Raw genomic sequence first — 20,270 nt, 5'->3', positions numbered from 1 at the left:
ATTGATGGGGATCATTTTCTCTTCTTGCCAAGTAATGTAACCCTCTGAATCTCAAGGGATTTAATTGCAGAGATTGAGAGGCAGAAGGTAGCAATGCTGTAATTAAAATAGTTATTAAATAGTATAAAAATGAGATTTGCTAAACACAGCAAATATACTGCTTGAAGCCAGGGCTGACAGGATCTGCCAGTTTCAAATCGCTCAGTTTCTCATTTTTCCAGTCTTCAGTTCTCCATATTTCTACAGCAATTTGCAATTATAAAAAAAGCTCATGAAAATTCATTAGCATTATAGTGTGCATTTCTCCTAACACATTTTTGTATGCAGTTTGACTAGTGTCAAAACTTTTTTTTTGGCAAGCAATTTATCCTAATATAATGTATTATTGTATGTTATTTTCATTAGCATATTCACTTTTATGTACTTTCCCCTAATACATGTGCTGTCAAAAACATTTTGGTTGGAGAGCTACATTGCAAAGATTTGAAGGGTGTTCTCATATTGTTTCTGAATTTGCAAATTTGATAGATTCGCCTTTAAGCGTGAACTAAACTTAATTTCGCTCCCATTCCTAGCTGAAGCAGATTGTATGTTGGTTTATGAGCTCTTAAACATTGAATAGTTGTTTAAACAGTGGTTTAACCAGAAAAAGCCAAGGTTTATGTTGAGGTCAATTTAGTTAAAGTGTTTGTAAATGTTTCTGCCAGCCTTCTACCAGCTATAGGCCCCAACCTATTTGAGGTGAGACAAAATGGAATGAAATGTCTGTAAGATTTCAGGTTTTCAGGTCTCCTTATCCATTACAGTCCCTCAAACACCTGAATGTTGTGAGTTTCTCTAGAGTGGTACTCATTATAGTGCAGGGAAGCTTCAGCAGAAAGAAGCTAACAAAAAAATAAAAAGAAACTAGCCTGGTATCAATTGTCCATGTTCGGCAACTTCTTGTCTGGAGTACTGTAATGCACTATCTATGGTGCTGCCCTTGAAGACAGTAGGCTGCTGCTAGTGTAGAATGCTGCAGCCATGCTGATAAGTGGAAGAGCTAAGTGAAGCTATGTATCACCAGTCCTGAAAACACTGCACTGGCTCCCAGCGAGCTGCCAGGTCTAATTCAAGGTACTAATACTAGCATAGGCAAAGGGACCCCTGACCATTAGGTCCAGTCGTGGCCGACTCTGGGGTTGCGGCGCTCATCTCGCTTTATTGGCCGAGGGAGCCGGCGTACAGCTTCCAGGTCATGTGGCCAGCATGACAATACTAGCATATAAAGCCCAAAATTACTTGGGACCCAAAGTACTTAAAAATGTCAACAATCTTGTACTCTACGATCACCAGGGGAGACCTTGGTGGTGGTGCCAGTACTGGGAGCTGCCCAATTCGCAGTGACTCATTACAGGGTTTTTTCCGTGACAGTTCATTCATGCAAGCTGTGGGGAATGCAGACGTGTCATGCCTGATGCCAGCACACCTTGTGGCATGCTCACGGGGCCACCATGGAACTTGGGGCGGGGGCAGCCATTTCGGAATTTTGCAGGAGCCTCACTTGACACCCCGGGAGGAAAACAGATAGAACATAGACAGAGAAAAAAATGCATTTCACATTTACCACTCTTAAACTTTGTTTTATTTTCAGAGATTGATAGTTCAGCGTGATGCACTGAAAGAGACAAATGAAGAGCTCAGGTGTTCACAGATGCAGCAGGATCACCTGAACCAAACGGGTATATGTGTTTCCTTCCTGTGGAATCATGTTATTCTTTAAGCTATAGATAGCTTTATTACTTTACTATTATCTTTTCAGATGCATCTGCTGTGAAAAGTTATGAAAATCTTGCTGCTGAAATTCTGCCTGTGGAATATAGGTAAGAAAGGAGCCTAGAATGTTTGCAGAATGAGAGCTGGAATGCAGTCGTGTGACTGAATAATTGAAAAGACATACTCCCATAAATGGAAAAAGTGAATGTTTTAAACTTGCATATCTCATAATGCATTCGCTGTATAAACTTGTCCTAAACTTGTCCTGTAATGAAATATAGAAAGTCCCACTGGATTCTTATGGACAACTTCATACATTTTTTTGCAGTGTGAAACTTTACTTCTAGGGCCCAAATCCAGAAGGCAGTATCATTTTAAATTTCCTTCCTGGAGAAAAAGATATCCAGCCCCACTTCCCAGCTGCTTCTTTGATTTCACCCCTTCCAACTTAATATTAGTGTTCAAACTTTTCTTTTCTTTTAATTAGGAGCTGCTTTAAAGCAGGAAGCGAGTGTTAAAAAGCTCTACAGTACTTGAACCATTCTATCACTACCACTTAGTGCAATTTGGTGCATGCTTACTCAGAAGTAAGGGCCATTGAATTCAGTGAGACTTATTCCTAGGTAAAAGTACAGTCATACCTTGTGTTGCATCCACTTCAAGTTGCGTCTTTTCGCGTTACGTCCCATGGCAACCCGGAAGTACCGGAACATGTTACTTCTGGGTTTCGCTGCTTGCACATGTGCAGAAGTGCTAAATCGCGAGCTGTGGGCATTTCATGTTATGGACGGGCCTCCAGGACAGATCCCATCCGTAACATGAGGTACCACTGTATAGTATTAACAGCCTTGAATTTCTGAGTCAAGGCTTTTTTACTGGAGTGAAATTGAAATAATATCATATGACCTGTTCTACAACCATACTTGATACTTGTACACTGTAATGTAGAATGCCTCGTTATTATATATTTGTGGGGGAAATGCCACTGATAAAAGCTAAACTTCTTGTAAAACACCTTTGCTTATAATTTTGTGTTTGAACCTCAGAGAAATGTTCATCCGGCTGCAGCATGAAAACAAGATGCTCCACTTGCAACAAGAGGGATCAGAAAATGAACAAATTGTGGAGCTTCAAGAGAAGCTAGAACAAAAGCATCGAACAATAAATGAATTAGAGACTGAAAACAGGTATCCTTCCCCCCCCCCCCACTTAAAAGGGCAGGATTTGACTAATGAACCCCGTCTGCTGGAGCCCTGCACCAGGACTTTCCCTTGCATGACTGGTCTTTCCCCTCTCTGCTCCCCGCTATAAGCCTCCTGAAATTGGCTCAGGCCATGGGGGTTTGGGAGAACTCCCCAAACTGGCATGTGGGAACAGGGGGGTCATTCCGCCTAGCAAGCTGCAGTGCTTGCACAGGCAGAACACTCTTCTAGCATGACACTGACTTCCACCCAAAGTTTGTTGACTGATTTTTGGGAAAAACCTACCATAGAATGGGTGCAGGACTCATAACCAAACATATAGCATACAAGCAGTGGATGATAAATACCGAATAAGTGCAAAAACGCAAAATAAAAAGGGGAAAGCAGCTGTCAAATCTGCCAGAAAGTTGACTTCTTTTATTTCTTATACTTGAATTCTGACGATTAGCAATTGGATTGTTAGATGTACATATAACATTTGTGTTCTTTAAAAAATGCTTCTCCGTAGGCTGAGCAAGGAGCGGGTTGGAGAGCTGCAGCAGCAGATTGAGGACCTCCAGAAGACTTTGCAGGAACAAGAATCCAAGACTGAAGGGGAAGGGGTAGGTATTAGATGGGGATAGTTTTCATAATACAGCTTCCTGCTGTTTGTTGTCCTAGCACCATGGTTTTGTTGCTGAAGGCTCTGTTTACAATGAAAACATATCTTTAGCCATGTAAAATGTAAAAACAAACCGAAAAGCAAACATTCTGAAATGATTAGAAAAAGCTTTTGAAAAAGGAGGTGGGGAACTTGAATCTGAGTTTCACATGCAAAACAATCTCTTTAGTCCTCCTGAGTGATGGTGAGAAGAAGTGATAAAGAAATTAAAAAACACCTTTTCCTTACGTCATCTTTGGAGAGAGGCCTCCCAACATTACGTTATTGGAAGCAATCATTAAGCACTAAACTAGCACCTGTGTGTGTCATCTGCAGCTACTAGAACTGGTTACTGTTGGGAATAAATTACTGTCCTGTATATGACTGATAAGACCTAATAAATGTTACTTGTTTTTATAGTCCAGTAAGCTGAAGCAGAAGATAGCAGCACATATGTAAGTTACAAGATTAGTGTATACTTTATTTTAGTGTGCTGTATGTGTGTAAACAGAAAGCATGAGAGATTCTTTTTGACTACAGTGGTGCCTCGCAAGACGAAATTAATCCGTTCCGCGAGTCTCTTCGTCTAGCGGTTTTTTTGTCTTGCGAGGCAACCCACTTAGCGGATTAGCACTATTAGCGGTTTAGCGGCTATTAAAGGCTTAGCGGCTATTAAAGGATTAGCAGATTAGCGGCTAAAAGGCTATTAGTGGCTTAGCGGCTTAGAAAAAGGGGGGGAGCGGGGGAAAATCGGAACACTTGCAAGACGTTTTCATCTTGCAAAGCAAGCCCATAGGGAAAATCGTCTTGCGAAGCAGCTCAAAAACGGAAAACCCATTCGTCTAGCGGGTTTTCCGTCTTGCGAGGCATTCGTCTTGCGGGGCACCACTGTATATGCAAGTTGATTCATGTCTTCTGTCCCTTCCCTGCTGTGGAAGGAGAGGGAATGATGCTGCCATGGGCATTAAAGAAGTTATTCCAACCCGTATCAGCCCTCCCTGCAATACTCTACATTCTTGATGCAAGCAGACAGCTTCATAACCCTGTTGGAGGAGCCAGTAGGGTGGTGCTATGGAACTGGCCTGCCAGCAGTTGTGTCACTTCTACTTACCATGATTGTGTGGGGGCAGGGCAGTATGAGATTGGGGTGGGGCGGGAGCACCAGGTTGGCTCTGCTGGTATGCCAGCACTGCCCTGCCTGCCCTGCCCCCACTGTCTCAGTCAGTAGCTATGATCCTGTTTCCAGGACGCCACCGAATGATCTCATTCATTCACTTGTCTTCCCCTACACCACTCCATATCCAGCATGGTATTTGTAATGTTCTGTAGTCACTCAGAACTGCAGCAATTAAATTGCATATTGTCCCAAAGCAGGTTTGAATATACCAACAACTTTTTTTAAAACCTTCACTACTTTTTTAAAAAAGCTTTCCAGTTCTTTGTGTAGACAAGACCTACAATATTTGTCATAGAAAACCATTGAGTATCTTCTGTTTCCTAGGTGTCTGCTCTGAAAATTTATATATTTGATTTGGGATAGTTTGCCTTACAGCTAATTTGTTAGTGTTTCTTGCTTCCAGTTCGTTTTTGAAAATATAGTAATACAGCCAAACCTCGACTCCCCGAACGCCAAAAACCCGGAAGTAAATGCTCCAGTTTTTGAACATTTTTAGGAAGCCAAACGTCCGACGTGGTTTCTGCTTGAGTGCAGGAGGCTCTTGCATCCAATCGGACGCTGCACCTCGGTTGTGCAACATTTCGGAAACTAAACGGGCTTCCGGAACGGATTACGTTCGACAACTGAGGTTTGACTGTATCTGGTATAGAGAAGTTTATCTGGCTATTTTGGGCTCGTGAGAATATGAAATGCTGATGTGGCCTGATCTCTGATTTTGAATCTTACAGGGAAAAATTGAGTGAAGTCCATGATGAATTGCAGAAGAAGGAGGCACTTCTTGCAGACCTACAGCCAGATCTAAATCAAAATGGTGAGTGATTTGATGTGAATGTTAATTTTTATCACCAATATTGTTTCATTACAGTTTCTCCTCATGCCTGGGCTAGGCTACGTGCTTGGTATCTTATTCCATTAGTCTGTAAAATACTGCAGAACGGTACCTGGTACATGGGAAGACGTTGTCCTTTTCCTCTTGCTCTGATAACTAAATCTTAAATGATTGAGTTGCTGTCCATGAGATGGTGTCATACTGTGCTTCTCGAAGGACAATGATGAAGCTCCATATGAAAGTAGAGAGAAAAGCTGCCACAAGCCAGACTTCCTTGGCTATCGTTCGATGGTACTTGCCTGGAACTCCTAGTTGTTCCTATTATGGATAGAAATAATTAAATGGTTGTGAACCCTTCTGGAGCCTGCTGTATCCCAACTCAAGTTCATCAATTATTTGAGGCTTCAATAAGACACAGTCTCCATTAATAATGACATTTGGTTTTCTGATAAACAGCACAAAAAATTGAAGAACTGGAAGCAGCTCTGCATAAGAAAGATGAAGATATGAAATCGATGGAGGAGAGGTATAAAATGTACCTGGAAAAAGCAAGAAGTGTGAGTATTTTCTAAAATGTCAGTTTTTCCCCCCTACAAATCTGGAACTGGTAGCCCCTCTCTCGTGCTAACTACAGTTGTACCTGGGAAGTCGAACGGAATCCATTCTGGAAGTCCATTCGACTTCCAAAAGGTTCAGAAACCAAGGTTCGGCTTCTGATTGGCTGCAGGAAGCCGTGGAACCCACGTCAGACATTCAGGTTCCAAAGAACATTTGCAAACCGGAACACTCACTTCCGGGTTTGCGGCGTTCAGGAGCCAAAACATCGGAGTACCAAGGCGTTCGGCATCCAAGGTACACCAGTACCATCGTGTTTAAAGGTGGATTCATTCTATATTTTGTGTTCAGCTTTTCTAGTTCTGTTGTTTCGGCTTTCATTCAGCAACATCAACCAAAATGCTTACACATGCTTTTATATGGTTGACATTTTTAACCAGTGTTAGAGCAGACCTGTTGGAATTAATTGGCATGAGTAACGTAGGTCTCGTCTGTTTCTTAACTTAGTTGGATACAATACATTGTGCTGGTTCTTTTGTTTTTTTAATGAATCGTTGCACATCTTACTGCTGAATTATTTTGATTGGGTAGGAGGTAGGTTTGCCAAATTAATTTATGTTCATCTTTATGCAGGTGATAAAAACGTTGGACCCCAAATTAAATCCTGCATCTGCTGAAATCATGTTGCTGAGGAAACAGCTGACAGAGAAAGATAAAAGAATTGAAGCACTTGAGGTAAGAACAATTTTAGCATCTCCTCTGGATGTTGTTTCCAATTTAATTACAGGAACTGCTATGCAGAAGAGCCAGGAGAACAGTTATTTCAAAAACCATTGTTTATAACCATACATAGTACGAAAGTATAGAGAGAACAGAGCATTCAATACAAGCTCCAGTATTCATTGAGATTTATGAAGCATCTTACAAAATTATGTAAACATGGATCACTTGGTTAACTTTGAATGTTGCGGCCAATATAATTTCCTTTGCCTATATCTTAACAATTTGTAATTTTTTTGTAGGGAGAATGTAAATTGGCCAGGCTACATGACCATGAAGAAAAGTTAATTGTGTCTGCATGGTACAACAAGGTAAGCTAAAGTGTGTCTTGTTTGTGTGAGAGAGTGAATATGTGAAAATAAGTATTAATACTTCTCAGAAGCCAAAATAAGTCAGAAACCAATTACTGAATTTTGAAATTTAAGAAATGCCCATTTATTGAAATGAGGGATTGTTTTCTATGTTGAGAAATGAAGATGGTCCATATCTCTAGTAGTACTGTAACCACTATGTATTTAGCATCAGCAGTGTGCTAAATGCTACATAACAACTGCCCCCCACCCCACTTTTCTGACATATTTGCAAGTTGTCCTGTAGCATGGGTGGGGAGCTTGGTAGATTGTACCACTGCAGCCAGTCAGACTTCTGAGAAGATGGTGGGTTGAATCCAGCACTGCATGCACAGAGTTCTGCTCACACAATTGGATTTTCCTTCCTCTCTTCCTTTGGAGAAGAGTTTGAGTGGGCAGGCAGTGAGGGCTGCAGGGGAGGTTTCATTATGCAAGCAGAAATCTGCCATGCAAGTAGAGCAGCAGCATCATGTACAACCCCGTGGAGTCATCATACATAATGTTTCCTTTTAGATTTATAATATGCATTTTAAATTTAGGTTTATAATCTACAAAATTTAAAATATGAAATGACCTACTTTCAATGTCCTCCTCTGCGGTCTAACCCACAGAGCCTAGGGCTTGCCGATCGGAAGGTCGGCAGTTCGAATCCCCGCGACGGGGTGAGCTCCCGTTGCTCGGTCCCTGCACCAGCCAAGCTAGCAGTTCGAAAGCACGTCAAAGTGCAAGTAGATAAATAGGTACCGCTCCGGCGGGAAGGTAAACGGCTTTTCCGTATGCTGCTCTGGTTCGCCAGCAGCAGTTTAGTAATGCTGGCCACATGACCCGGAAGCTGTCTGTGGACAAACGCCGGCTCCCTTGGCCTATAGGTCAGGCGTACCTTTACCTTTAATGTCCTACTTTGTATGATTTCTTTCAGAAAATGGTATATGTATGAATAATAATTTTGAGTAATAGTGGCTATAATAGCTGCCAGAATCTCTTAACTGTTTTCAGGAAGGAATGCAAGGAATCATGTTTAATCTTGCTTCATTCCAGAGCTTAGCATTTCATAAACTGGGCATGGAATCTAGACTCCTAAGTGGGAATGCTGCCTACAAAGACGCTGGTCCCTGCACACCCGGGCGCTCTTTCCTTGCACAGCAACGGCACGTGACCAATACCCGAAGGAATCTTTCTGTTAAAGTACCACCTGCAACATCAGATTAAACCACAGAGGATATTCGTGCACTAAAGTGTCCTTAACTTATTTTGTAACTTTTGTTTTTAACTACCTGACGAAGAGCATGATTGTGATGCTGGGCATCAGCTATTTTACATCTGAGACCCATAAGGCTGGTAAATTTGATTTGGCCAGCGATGACTATAAAAAGCAACATATGTTAAATTACTTTTCTTGATTTTAAACAGATCTGAGGTATGTGTCGATAAGCACAGCTCAAAAGGAGTTTTATTTGTCTTCATAATGTATATATAAATACCAAAATTGGCATCCTATTTAAAATTCTATTTAATGTTTTAGTCTAGGATGTGTACTGATTTTAGTGGGAGTACAGTTTTATGACTGTCATCTGCACAAAGAAAAGTAATCCTCGCCCCCACCCCCACCCCCGGACCTTCTGCTACGTTACAAAAATAACAAGGACCAAATTAGAAAATCCATCATTATTTTTCAGCATTCATGGCATGAGGGATTTTTGACTGCAAGCAAATTGTAACCAAAATGATTTACTAATTTCAGGACTGTCCACCTAATGCTGCAGTTCTGCTGAAGTCCATTCAAGCTTTATTGAACTCCCATTCAGTTTTGTAATAACTACTGGGGCTGCAGTCCAAACACCCCTTTGGGGGGGGGTTGGAGGGGGGAGCTAGGAGTGTCGTCAGTGGGGTCACCGGCCGATAGAAAACCCTGAAAAAGAGTGTTGTGGGGAGGACCTGAGCAAGTTGGCCTGGAAGGAACTGGAATCCAAGCCAGCCACACTGCCTTGATGTGGCATCATTGGGACTGGTGAGGACTTAATCACTTCACCAGCCCCAAGGTGAGACAGCTCTTTGCCTGCTGGGCTATAGATATAACAGTGGGACTGCTACTCCATTAGGTTCTGATGCCCCCTGGCCAGGGTTTGGACTGCAGCCTTAAATCGCCATTTTATGTAATGAAAATGATTCAGGAAAGACAAAATGTCTATGTATTTGCACTCAACTAGCGATGTGTTTATTTTTAAAAAACGTAAAATTACAGCCTTTTTAAAGGTTGCAAAATTAACCTTGACTGAAGTCTCCTTAGTAGGTTTTGAGCCCAGACTACTGAGTGGTGTGTGCTTTTGTCTCTGTCGTGTAATGTCCTGCTCATGCAGGGATGCAGTGTGTTCAGCTGTGGCACAGTGAGAGGAAGGCTCTGATCCTATGCTGCTCCTGAGGATTGGCTGCAGATGCCCCAGACACTTGTGTGCCTAGCCCTCCATTGTGGTACGGCTAGGTACTGGGTTGAGCTCCAAGGGAGTAACTTGATGGCATTAGGTAGACATCATTTGTTGCTGTATCTTTTGCAGAATAAGAGCTTGAAGTCTATTCCAGAGAATGGTGAGTCGCTGGAGTAGGTTATCTAGTAAGAAGCTGCTAGCGTTGCTTTTAAAGCCTTCCAAAATGCTATTAACATTTAAAAACTATCATTATCAGGTCAGAGAACAAAAGCAGTAGGGAAGATTCTCACAGTTGTTTGTGTGTGCTGTTTACTTTGTGCATCTGATGAAGTAGACCATTGCACTTTGTGTTGCAATTAGCCATTTTGCAATTTTAAAAATTGAGGCACATTATTATTTAGGCCGATAGCAGTAATTCCAGACACAAAGAGCAGACTTAAGTGCATGTTCACAGGGTGGAATGCATGGTTATTTTTTAAGGTGGACTCTGTTTAAAAAGTTACTTGCACATGGGCCAGAATTATGTTTATAAAATGTAATGCAGCCTTGAACATTACTACAAATAAAATGAAGTCTGTAATCTGAGTTGCAGGGTTTTTTGGGGGGTGAGGACTAACATAATCAGTAACTGCAGTTTAGACTTTAAAATTTTTAGCGTTTTATTAAAACTGGCCTAAAATATCTGATGATGTGACTACAGTATTACATGCTTTTATGTGGAAACTGATACTACAAATGTCTAACAATTCTGTTTTTTAATGACGTGCTATACTTAATACCAGCACTGTAAAGTTATAGTGTGCTACTGTCTGAGCCTTCAGTCTTTCAAGCTGTTTTTCAAGATTTCATGTCTGTTGACTACCTCCTTGGTATTAAGCTCTTACCGTTCTGTTCAACCTGCTGACTTGTGTTTTTGGTAGCTTTTTCCCTGGTCTGAATTTGTAGGGAGAAATGGTGAATACAAATTTTGTAGCATGTTGCTTAATGTTTTGATACTATACTATATTCTTGTAATCAAATATGGTCGCAGTGAGTAGTCTCCACAGATAACAATTCACATACATAGGATACTTTTCTTCAGTGGCTTTAATTTATAGTGTGTTCTGTATGACAACTACTGCTAGTACAGGAAAGTCAACATCAAGGCCCCAATCCAGCTCAAGTTAGTAACAACTAAAGCTGCAGTCCAAGCGCCATTCCAAGTGGGTATAGTTTAGATTGTGCTGTACATTATGTTGTAAGCAGTGAATTAAAAAATAAATAAATAGCCAGGACTGACTAATTTCTATGGGACTTGGTGTCAGCTAACTTGAGCGGCTGAGTTGGATGCTAGCTGATGCAACTCTGCTGCATATGTGTCTTGGTACTGTCTACCTCCATGTCAAAGAGCCAGAAAAATATGGCTGTACTTTATCTTAAATTACTTTTTTGTGGTAGTTTGGCATTGCTCTATTACAGTGATGGCCAAACTTGGCCCTCCAGCTGTTTTGGGACTACAACTCCCAATTCTCTGGAGGGATTGCAGAAGGAAGAGGGGAATCTTAAATCTAATCCGTCCTCACTTTCTGCTCACAATCTACTGGATTAAAAAGAGTGTTCTGTCAGCAGAGGGCCACATCCCATGTAAATCTTAGAAAGTTTGAGCTCTTTAACGAACTAAGAGACAAAGTAGATATGTCAGTGAATTCAATTAGACATCTATGGAAGAACTCGATGGGGAGTTTTTTTGGCAGAGAAGCATATTTACTGCCATGTGTTCTTTTTAGTCCCAACTTGTTTAAGAAAATGTTACTACTTACCATTTTGCAGCCATCTTTCAGAATGCTGAACTTCACAAGGATTAATCTAAAAGGAGAGAGAGAGAGAGAGATTTTTCAGCTATCCTGGTAGAATTGTTGCTAAATTGTGCCCATTGCCACCTATGTGACTTGACCATTCACAGGCTATATACACAGCTCCTAAGCTTGGCTGTTTGGCCAGAGGAAATGTGTGGGCAACCCCTTTATGTGCATATTTTCATGCTACTGGATTGCACTGAGTGTCCATGGAGGCATAGCAGCTCAATCATTGCACAGGTAAACTTGTAAATCTGCAGCCATAGCAATTTTATGTAGTAATTGTGTGCAACTGAATTTGTGGTGAACTACTTGGTGTTTAGTTTCTAAACTTAAACTACCTCCTTTGAGTAATAAAATTCAGCTATTTGATCACCAGCAATTGAATTCAGAATTTTGATTCTCCTGGTTTTATTTAACTATGAATTGAGTTAGTCTCTCTTGTGTTTTGCTTGCAGGGCAATACTATACATGTCTACTCAGAAGTAAGCCCCACTGAGTTCAATGGTACTTACTCTCATGTAAGTATGTATAGGATTGCAGCCTTAGTGTGGAATATTTGCAGCCTTAGTGTGGAATATTTCTTTGATTTGAACATAATGCAAAGGAGTTACCTATCTATGTTAAGTCCTTAAAATGTGCTGTGCTTAGATGGGATGAAAATGTTGATGCATACACACTATGTCTGAAAAAGCAGTCTAATAAAGTAATATTAATTGATGTCAGATGCAGACTTACTTGAGCTGATGGAAACTTGCAATCACCCTTCATCTGTAATTCTTCATTAATTAAAAATGTAGCATAGAAACTGGTTCACCAAGTGTCGGTCCCGCAAAACCTTGCAGTCATATTTTAATCAGGTTTGGGCTGCAATTACTGCTTAGTAAGTTGTACAGTGTTTGGCAATCATTGACAAAACCTATCACTACTCGCACACAATCTTCATTCCTTTCGGTGGGGATTGTGTAAAAACCTCAAGTGGTGCTTAAACACTTTGTTCCCTGTATTGATTGCATGTTTATTTTCATTAGAGTAAAAGCACTTTGTTTGTATAACAATTTATGAATTGACACTATGGCTAATTATGGGATATGTGATTTCACCAACTTTTAAAAATCATGCATACATTTAGACAAGTTTCTGTAAGAACGCGACCAGACTAAAACATGCAGTAGACTTAATGAAAAGTTTTAGTTCATTAATAAAAAGTGTTCTTTTCTACAATAACCGTTTGCTTGGATTCACATAATTGTAAGCAATACCAATGTTTTTTCTTCAGTAAGGATAAATAGGCCTGACTTCAGGTTTTCTGTTAGACTTGCCGGGGTCTAATCTATTTGATGTGTACAAGTCTGATCCTGTGCAAAGCAAATGGGCTGTATAGAAATAGAGGAAGAAATTGCACTAATTTGTAAACATGGTTTTACTCTTGATTCAAGAAATATTCTTTTATATTCACATTAAAACCTTTTGACATTAATTTTGTGGTCTCTGGTTATTTTATCAGCACCCTTTGCGTTACAGTCTTGTCAGACCCACTGCATACTCCTACCAGCTGCAGTCTGTTTACCCCCACTCCCAAAACTACAAAACACACTAATTTGTGAGAGCTGCAGAAAATAAGTATTATTAAGCACCTCAGAAGTACAGTATACCAATAACTGTAAACTTTGCCATGTGCCTCCTTTGTATTGAATCCATGTATCCTACAGGAGCTTTACACAGCAACTAAGCAGATCATAACACGTTTTCTTGTTTTGCATCAAACAAGATGGAGCCATCAGAGCATTGCCATTGGATGAATGCATGTGTCATGTTATCTTGGGTCCCTGAACCTCTGTTTGTGCAAGCACTCACCTCTATCAGTGCTTTGTGGCCTAGGTTTCTACAAGTGTGATGCAGTCCCTCCACACTTGCTCTCCCACCTAAAATGTGGGTGGTTAAGCAACATCTGGAAGAAGTGATGTAGCCAGCTTCTGAGTAGCCAGAAACTTGTTTGTAGCTGCTAAGCCTCTTTATAATGTCACCATGACTCATAATCTGCTTGCAGTAAAATGTCTTAACTCTTGAAACTGCTAGCTTTCTACAGAACAAGTAAGCAAGCACAGACAAAAATCTTGGCTTGAATACAGAAAGCACTGTGGAGCTATTCACCACCCTGTGGCTGGGTGGGGTGGGGGTAGGATCTGCTGTTACAAAGGCTGTGATGCTGTTGCTCCTGAGCATAATTTCCCACTCCCCGGTCAGTGACACAGGAGGCATGTAGTAGCTTGCAAGCAAACAAAGTAATGGGTGCGTAGAAACCTCTGTTACTTTTGCACAGTAGGCTGCATTCCAGCTCTGCAAAAGTCAGACCCATTGCTTCATCCTCCGGGCAAGCAAAAGGCACTACAGTATATCTCAATTAAAGTACACATTCTAACCAAGCAAAAGCTCTCCAGTTTGAACAGCACAGCCAGTGAGCAATGTCGCCTGGAGAGGGGCATAGCCCAAGGGTGGCACAGAACAAGCAGGAGAGCCACAGCCAGCCCAGGGGTCTGAGGCTGCCAGCCCTGGACTTCCCTGCAGACTGGAACAACAGATTGGGAACACAATAGCTGTATTCAGGCAAGCATTTCACTGGCAGGCAAGGGATATTTCCCTACATACCTGGAGATAGAATCTGGTGCCTTCTGCATGCAATCCAGATACACCAGCACTGAGCTATGGCCATACAGTTTCCATATAGGAGAACACACACACTTGTCTTTAGTAGCACCAGCATTTGAGCTCTACAGTCCTGTCCTACAACAGTGTTCTCATTAAAGTAGGGCACACTGTTTCCATGTTACATGTTAATGCACTAATTTGAATGCATGCTGAAGTATACGTGAGTTTCTACGAGGTGAGACATAGTGATTACAGCAAGAGACTTTATTGAGCAAACAGAACAAAGCAACAGGGGCAAAGCAAGTACAGTGGTGCCTCGCAAGACGAAAAGAATCCGTTCTGTGATTCTCTTCGTCTAGCGTTTTTTTTCGTCTTGCGAAGCAAGCCCATTGAAGGATTAGCGGATTAGCGCTATTAGAGGCTTTTAGCGGCTTATCTGCTGATCGGATCAGTTGATAAGCGGCTTAGCGCTATTAGCGGCTTATCTGCTGATCGGATCAGCTGATAAGCGGCTTAGCGGCTTAGAAAAAGGGGGGGAGGGGGGAAAAACCAGCAGGAACTCGCAAGACATTGTCGTCTTGCGAAGCAAGCCCATAGGAGATTCGTTTTGCGAAGCACCTCCAAAACGGAAAACACTTTCGTCTAGCGAGTTTTCCGTCTTGCGAGGCATTTGTCTTGCCGGGCACCACTGTAATAACATATGTATTTCTGAAGGCCTGGGCCACTCATACGCTCAACATGTTTGGTTGTCTAAACCCCCAAGCTGCGAATTGTAACTCAGAGCTTAAGAGCCAATGCCAGTAACCCAACCCCTGACAATGCTATTGATTGGATATCATGTATCGAATCAGAACAGAGGGGCAAAGAATCCTAGTCCGGACCACTGAGTACATAACACAAACTTTCTGTAAACTTGTTGGAATGAGAGTCAGACAAACAAGCAGCAGGTGTCAATGAGAGGCGTCTTCCTGGGGCAAAACCCCGAGAGCTCTCTTTTATTGAATATTAACTAGCATTGCAATGGGTGTGCTAGTTGCTGATTGGTTGATACGAAGACAAAGAAGCTCATTTCTTATTGGATAGTATAATTACAAGGAGGGATTATGTAAGTATATTAATCTTCAATACATCAAAGGGTAAGAAAGAGCTAGAGCTCAGACAGTTATGACAGCTCCTTATCAAATTAAAACTAGAGATTGATTATAGCATGACTTAAAGCAATTACTAATGATTTATGATAACATAAAGAATATAATTGGGAGCGGGTAAACATGAACCATTTTGTACTGAGCACATGAGGAAAGATCTTTGGTATGTGACCTTGATGCCTTATACGCTTTGTAACAAGAAGAGAAAAGATTATAAGCAAGAGAGAGGATTATAAATGAGACTTCCCAAAATGCAATAGGAAGAAGAAGCAAGGCTTGCTTTATACAACAGTTATGCATAGAAAACTTCCATTCATAAACTGCTTGGTTTTTTTATGATTAAACAGTATATAAATCCTGTTTAATACATAAAATCAGAGAAAACAACTCAGTACTTGCTGAAAAGGAGAACTTCTAGCAGCTCTACAGGGGTCCAATACACTTTGTAAATTGTACAGTGGTAACTCGGATTACAGACGCTTGAGGTTACATGCGCTTCAGGTTACAGACTCCGCTAACCCAGAAATAGTACCTCAGGTTAAGAACTTTGCTTCAGGATGAGAACAGAAATCATGCTCCAGCAGCGTGGCGGCAGTGGGAGGCCCCATTAGCTAAAGTGATGCTTCAGGTTAAGAACAGTTTCAGGTTAAGAACAGACCTCCAGAACGAATTAAGTTCTTAACCCGAGGTACCACTGTATACAAATTTGAGCATGCTCCACTGGACAGTTTGTTCCAAGCGAGTTAGATAAATTGCTCTGAATGTTGAGAAAGCGTGTTCTCATTAAAGGAGAGCACGCGTTGTGGATGGAGCCGAGCAAAGCACCCCATGGTTGCCAGGCAGGATAGATTGAAGGGTCTTGGATCGGATTGGTGGTTGGTGTTACTGGGGTAAATTTGATGTTGCCAAGTTAGGGGTGGGAACAGAGGTTATTTAAACAAGGCTCACAGCATGTTCCTTTCTCTTTCGCTGTGGGCACCGGATCACATGGAGCACTTGGACTGTCTGGAGGACAGTGATGCAATCTTCTCATTGTCTGGTTACATTTCTTTATTTCCCCCTTCTTTTAATCCTCTCTAGTCCCTTAAATAATTTAATTCCCCCTTTTTCCTGTTCGATTTCCCACCCCACCCCTTACCCTGTCCTGTGGGAAGATTCTCCCTGTACAGTGGTGCCCCGCAAGACGAATGCCTCACAAGACGGAAAACTCGCTAGATGAAAGGGTTTTCCGTTTTTTGAGCTGCTTCGCAAGACGAATTTCCCTATGGGCTTGCTTCGCAAGACGAAAACCGAAAATAGATCCTGTGTTCAGAGGCAATACATATCTGGATATCAGATGCTGGGAACAAACAACAGCAGAGGCATTTGTCTTTGTGCCCTGTTTGTGGTCTTCTCGGAGACATCTGGCTTACCAGTCTAAGGATGCTAGATTGGGGGGGGGGGCCTCTTAGCCTTAACCTGCAGTGAAGCTCTTACACTCCTGTACAGTGCAATGTCAGGCTAAACTCATGCCATGATTCTTCATCCTTACCTTCCATAGTTTCAAATGGAGCTTCTTGGTATCTATATGTAGCATATTACCCAGAAAAGAAAGAGGCCTGGGCCCTGGGGGGAAATTCCTTGGGTGAATCTGTTTCTTGCAGCCAGAAATGCAGCCAGAAACACCAGAACGACCTGCAGGGACAAGGCCTCCCAGAGGACAGACAGCAGCTGGAGCAGCATCTTCAAACCCTTCTAGCCTTCCTTTGTCAGAATGGACTGCTATCTGTCAAGGGAATCCAAATTTCATGCCACACCTGCCCTCTTGGCTAACGTTCCTGTTAGAACTGAGGGCAAAGTTTCCACACATCATTATACATTAGGGTTACCAGACATCCCCCGTTCCCGGGGACAGTCCCCGGATTTGCAAATCTTTCACCGGACAAATTCCGTCCCTGGAATGTCCCCAGATTTGCAAATCTGTCCCCGGGAAAAGTAGTATCAGCAGCCTCAGCAGCTCAGAGCCAGCCTGGTAGCGCAGTTGGTTCTGGCTGGCTTCAGGAGCTGCTCGCTGCTGTGACGCCCGACATTTTTCCTCGCCTGAAATCCCCATATGATGTGTCTTGTGAGATTTCCTGTCCCCTTCCCCCTTTGTTTTGACTATCAGGGGAGGCTTGGGAGTCACAGCCTGCCAGGTTTTTAAAAAACTGTGCATTTATGTTTCACAGGGTGCGAAAGAAGGGCTTTGCACTTTTATATAATACGCATGTATGCTTCGGCCCAGGGTCTTTTGCCTCACCATCCCCACTACTGACTCCCTGTTGCTACTCAGCTTCCAAAAAAAAAAAAAAAAGTGCCCCCGGATTCATTGAAAAAAATCTGGTAACCATATTATACATCATGCCCACAAAGAGTAACCCTCAATGAGTAACCCTTCATGCCCTCAATGAGTAACTCTTCCTAGGGGGAAGGGGGGAGCATAGCTTTCTCAGTCAGAATATTTCCTTCTTGTTGTTTTCACATTTCTGAAGAAGAAAAGTAAGTATCCTTCCCAGCATTTCTAGAATTCTCTTCAAAGTCCGTGCCCTGTGCCATGGAGTATGATCCTGTTCCTGAGACCTTTGGACTGATATCTTGATAAGGGGTCAGAGGAGTCAATTCAATGGCCTTCTGTTCTATACTGCATAGGTTCAATTTTGCCTTGGCAGGCCTGGCTCAAGACATCTTGCCGTCTGAGGCAAATGAGAAAACGGCACTGCCAGTAGTCAGACTGGCCCTGAAACCAGGAACTCCATTTCTTCCCCTCCAAGCTCAGTGAGTGAGGCTTGCTAGGTGAGACGGCACACCTGCAGGAGTTGAGCTCAGCCAGGTGCCAACGATGCTTGCCTGCCTGCCCACTGGCCTCCACCCACCTCACTGCCAGCCAATATGCCTCAGAGAGCTTTGTGCACTTGCCCAGGCCCCAGGCCTTGCCTGCCCAGACACCTGACTTGCCACGGTGGGCAGACACCTGTCCCTGAGGCCCTCTCAGCGTGGCCAAGCAGCAGCCACATCCAGACAGAGTGGAGCAACAAGTGGAAGAGGAGGAAACGCTTTCTTCTTCTTCGGGTTGGCAGAAGAACATGCCTTGAAGTTTCCTTGTCATGGGACTAGGGGCCTGCTGTTTGCTAAAGTCTTCCTGCTATCAGCACCTCCTGCCAGCATATGTCACCTCACACGGCCCGATGGTAGGACTGGCCCTGTGCCTTGGCCACAAACTGACTAGATCAAGGATTGAGAACTTGAAAGAAATTAACAACTTTTACTATCTTGCCATGCCCCTGTCCATCTGTATGTTCAAATGTTGGCTGGCATCCGTCTGTCTCAGAAGACAATGGAGGAGTGTGCTTTGGGGGTGAGGTCAAGCTATTGGCAGGTGACAGTGGCTGCTGTGGCTGTAGAGATTGATGTGGGAGAGACATGTCTTGTTGCAGCTGGGGTAGATGAAGGCATCCAGTTCTGTTGCTTCAGATGCACCATGGTGCTTCTTTTCTCTGCACTCCTCTCAGCGGTCATTTTTCCTCCAGTCCCTACTATGGATACATGACTTGGAATAGAGGGAAACCTATTGCAGAGTAGCGATATTTAGCAGCTCAGAAGCTAAATCATATCTAAGACTGACTCCCCTTTAGGAATTAAAGAATTGACCAGACCCTCATTAAATATTCTAAAGCTTTATTTCCAGAACAGATGATAAAAAGAAAAATATACGCAGAATATTTACAAGACACATGCTTATCCAAGCATGGGCGTAGCTTCACTTAGTTGCAGAGTACTACAGCTGCTTGCTTAAACATTCAGTTGAACTGTACCTCTCCCTCTTCCAGCTTTGCACTCAACCTGTACTTTACTAGGCTGCACAGCTCTTTGAAGAGATGGCTTTCAAGTTTCAGCAGTCTTCAACTCAGCTGCCTTCGGAGAGCTCTCGTTAACTGATGCATTGCACTCTGGTTAACTGATGCATTGCACTCTGTCTCTCTCTCCTTCATAGAAAGAAGCATTCGCTGCTGTACTCCCAGCAGCGTCCAGAGAGGATTTCTGACACTGTCTCCTGCAGGGTTCCTAACAGATTACTCACCCATCTTCCAATGCTGTGTCATCACAGTGCACACAAAACGTAGCCTGTGACCCAATACTTCTTATGTGACCAAAATTAACCAACCCCATGAGAGCTATTAGGGAACATACTAGAATTAAATATTTAACCACTCAAAACTGCTTTCTGTAAACACACAGCAGTACACATTTATACATTCCCATTCCAGCAAATTAAACCACTATATGCCCCAAAAGCAAATGGCTGCACTTTGATTTTTACCCAATTGCCCCATTGCGCAATAGTAACTAGTTTACGAGAAACATTATCTAGCAAAATGCTATATGCCAGAATTTAAGATGCCAGTAAATCAGATCCTTCCAAGCTTTCTTATTGTCCACCCAGTTACAAGAAAAAGGTGAATGATAAATTCCTCATTCTTTAAAACCTTATTTGGATCTTTGAACAGATTCAATAGTAACAAACATGGGGTAAAGGACTGCATCCTGTTGCATGATTTTAGAAATTTCTAGAAACAACTTCTCCCCAAAGCATTTAACCCTCAAACAATACTACCATGTGTATCAATACATGCCCACCTGGTGACAAACACACTCAATACATGGGGGGGGGGACCTGATGCACTGTGGGCCAAATGCTTGGGTGTTAAATTCCAGCTGTGTAGTAAAGGTAATTCCCTCACAGAAACAAAGATTGGTTTATGAGGTGACTTTCCCCACAACCCTTCCCCGTCTCTGTCATCTAGGGAAAACTGCAGTTTGACCCCAGCACATCCACCTACAGTGGTACCCAATATTACTTTATAAAGAGCTGAGAGTCAACCTTTATCCACACCATCATTATTCAATCATA

The 20,270-nt window shown here is 42.4% G+C and overlaps 2 protein-coding genes across 8 annotated transcripts in view; one reads left to right on the top strand and one right to left on the bottom strand.

Moving 5' to 3' along the window:
- The window catches only part of HOOK1 (hook microtubule tethering protein 1), a 32,072-nt gene extending 19,046 nt beyond the window's left edge, over positions 1–13,026 (top strand). For both annotated transcript variants that reach the window (XM_082228731.1, XM_082228730.1), the window contains exons 13-22: positions 1,634–1,721; positions 1,802–1,862; positions 2,802–2,942; positions 3,466–3,559; positions 4,018–4,052; positions 5,503–5,585; positions 6,060–6,160; positions 6,792–6,893; positions 7,181–7,249; positions 8,327–13,026. In XM_082228731.1, the coding sequence (XP_082084857.1) occupies positions 1,634–1,721; positions 1,802–1,862; positions 2,802–2,942; positions 3,466–3,559; positions 4,018–4,052; positions 5,503–5,585; positions 6,060–6,160; positions 6,792–6,893; positions 7,181–7,249; positions 8,327–8,497 (945 nt within the window). In that variant the 3' untranslated portion in view covers positions 8,498–13,026. The remainder of the gene's footprint in view (positions 1–1,633; positions 1,722–1,801; positions 1,863–2,801; positions 2,943–3,465; positions 3,560–4,017; positions 4,053–5,502; positions 5,586–6,059; positions 6,161–6,791; positions 6,894–7,180; positions 7,250–8,326) is intronic.
- LOC309535578 (uncharacterized protein) lies at positions 5,716–17,614 on the bottom strand. Of its 6 annotated transcripts, none has more exons than XR_014221290.1 (4): positions 14,196–14,495; positions 11,511–11,556; positions 7,636–7,730; positions 5,716–5,921 (listed from the first exon to the last, which is right to left on the bottom strand). XR_014221290.1 is itself a non-coding variant. In XM_082228793.1 (4 exons), the coding sequence occupies exons 1-4, from the start codon at positions 16,917–16,919 to the stop codon at positions 5,760–5,762; spliced, it is 348 nt and encodes a 115-aa protein (XP_082084919.1). In that variant the 5' UTR covers positions 16,920–17,614; the 3' UTR covers positions 5,716–5,759. The 6 variants fall into 6 exon arrangements, 2 of the variants coding, with proteins under 2 accessions (XP_082084919.1, XP_082084918.1); XM_082228793.1 differs by lacking the exon at positions 14,196–14,495 and adding an exon at positions 16,875–17,614; XM_082228792.1 differs by lacking the exon at positions 14,196–14,495 and adding an exon at positions 13,404–14,186.
- Between the last annotated feature and the right edge of the window lie 2,656 nt (positions 17,615–20,270).

Source organism: Podarcis vaucheri (genome assembly GCF_965113315.1).
Source record: "Podarcis vaucheri genome assembly, chromosome: 6".
NCBI lineage: Eukaryota > Metazoa > Chordata > Lepidosauria > Squamata > Lacertidae > Podarcis > Podarcis vaucheri.
The sequence above is the reverse complement of the archived record's forward strand: the minus strand, read 5'-3'. Positions and strand labels throughout refer to the sequence as shown.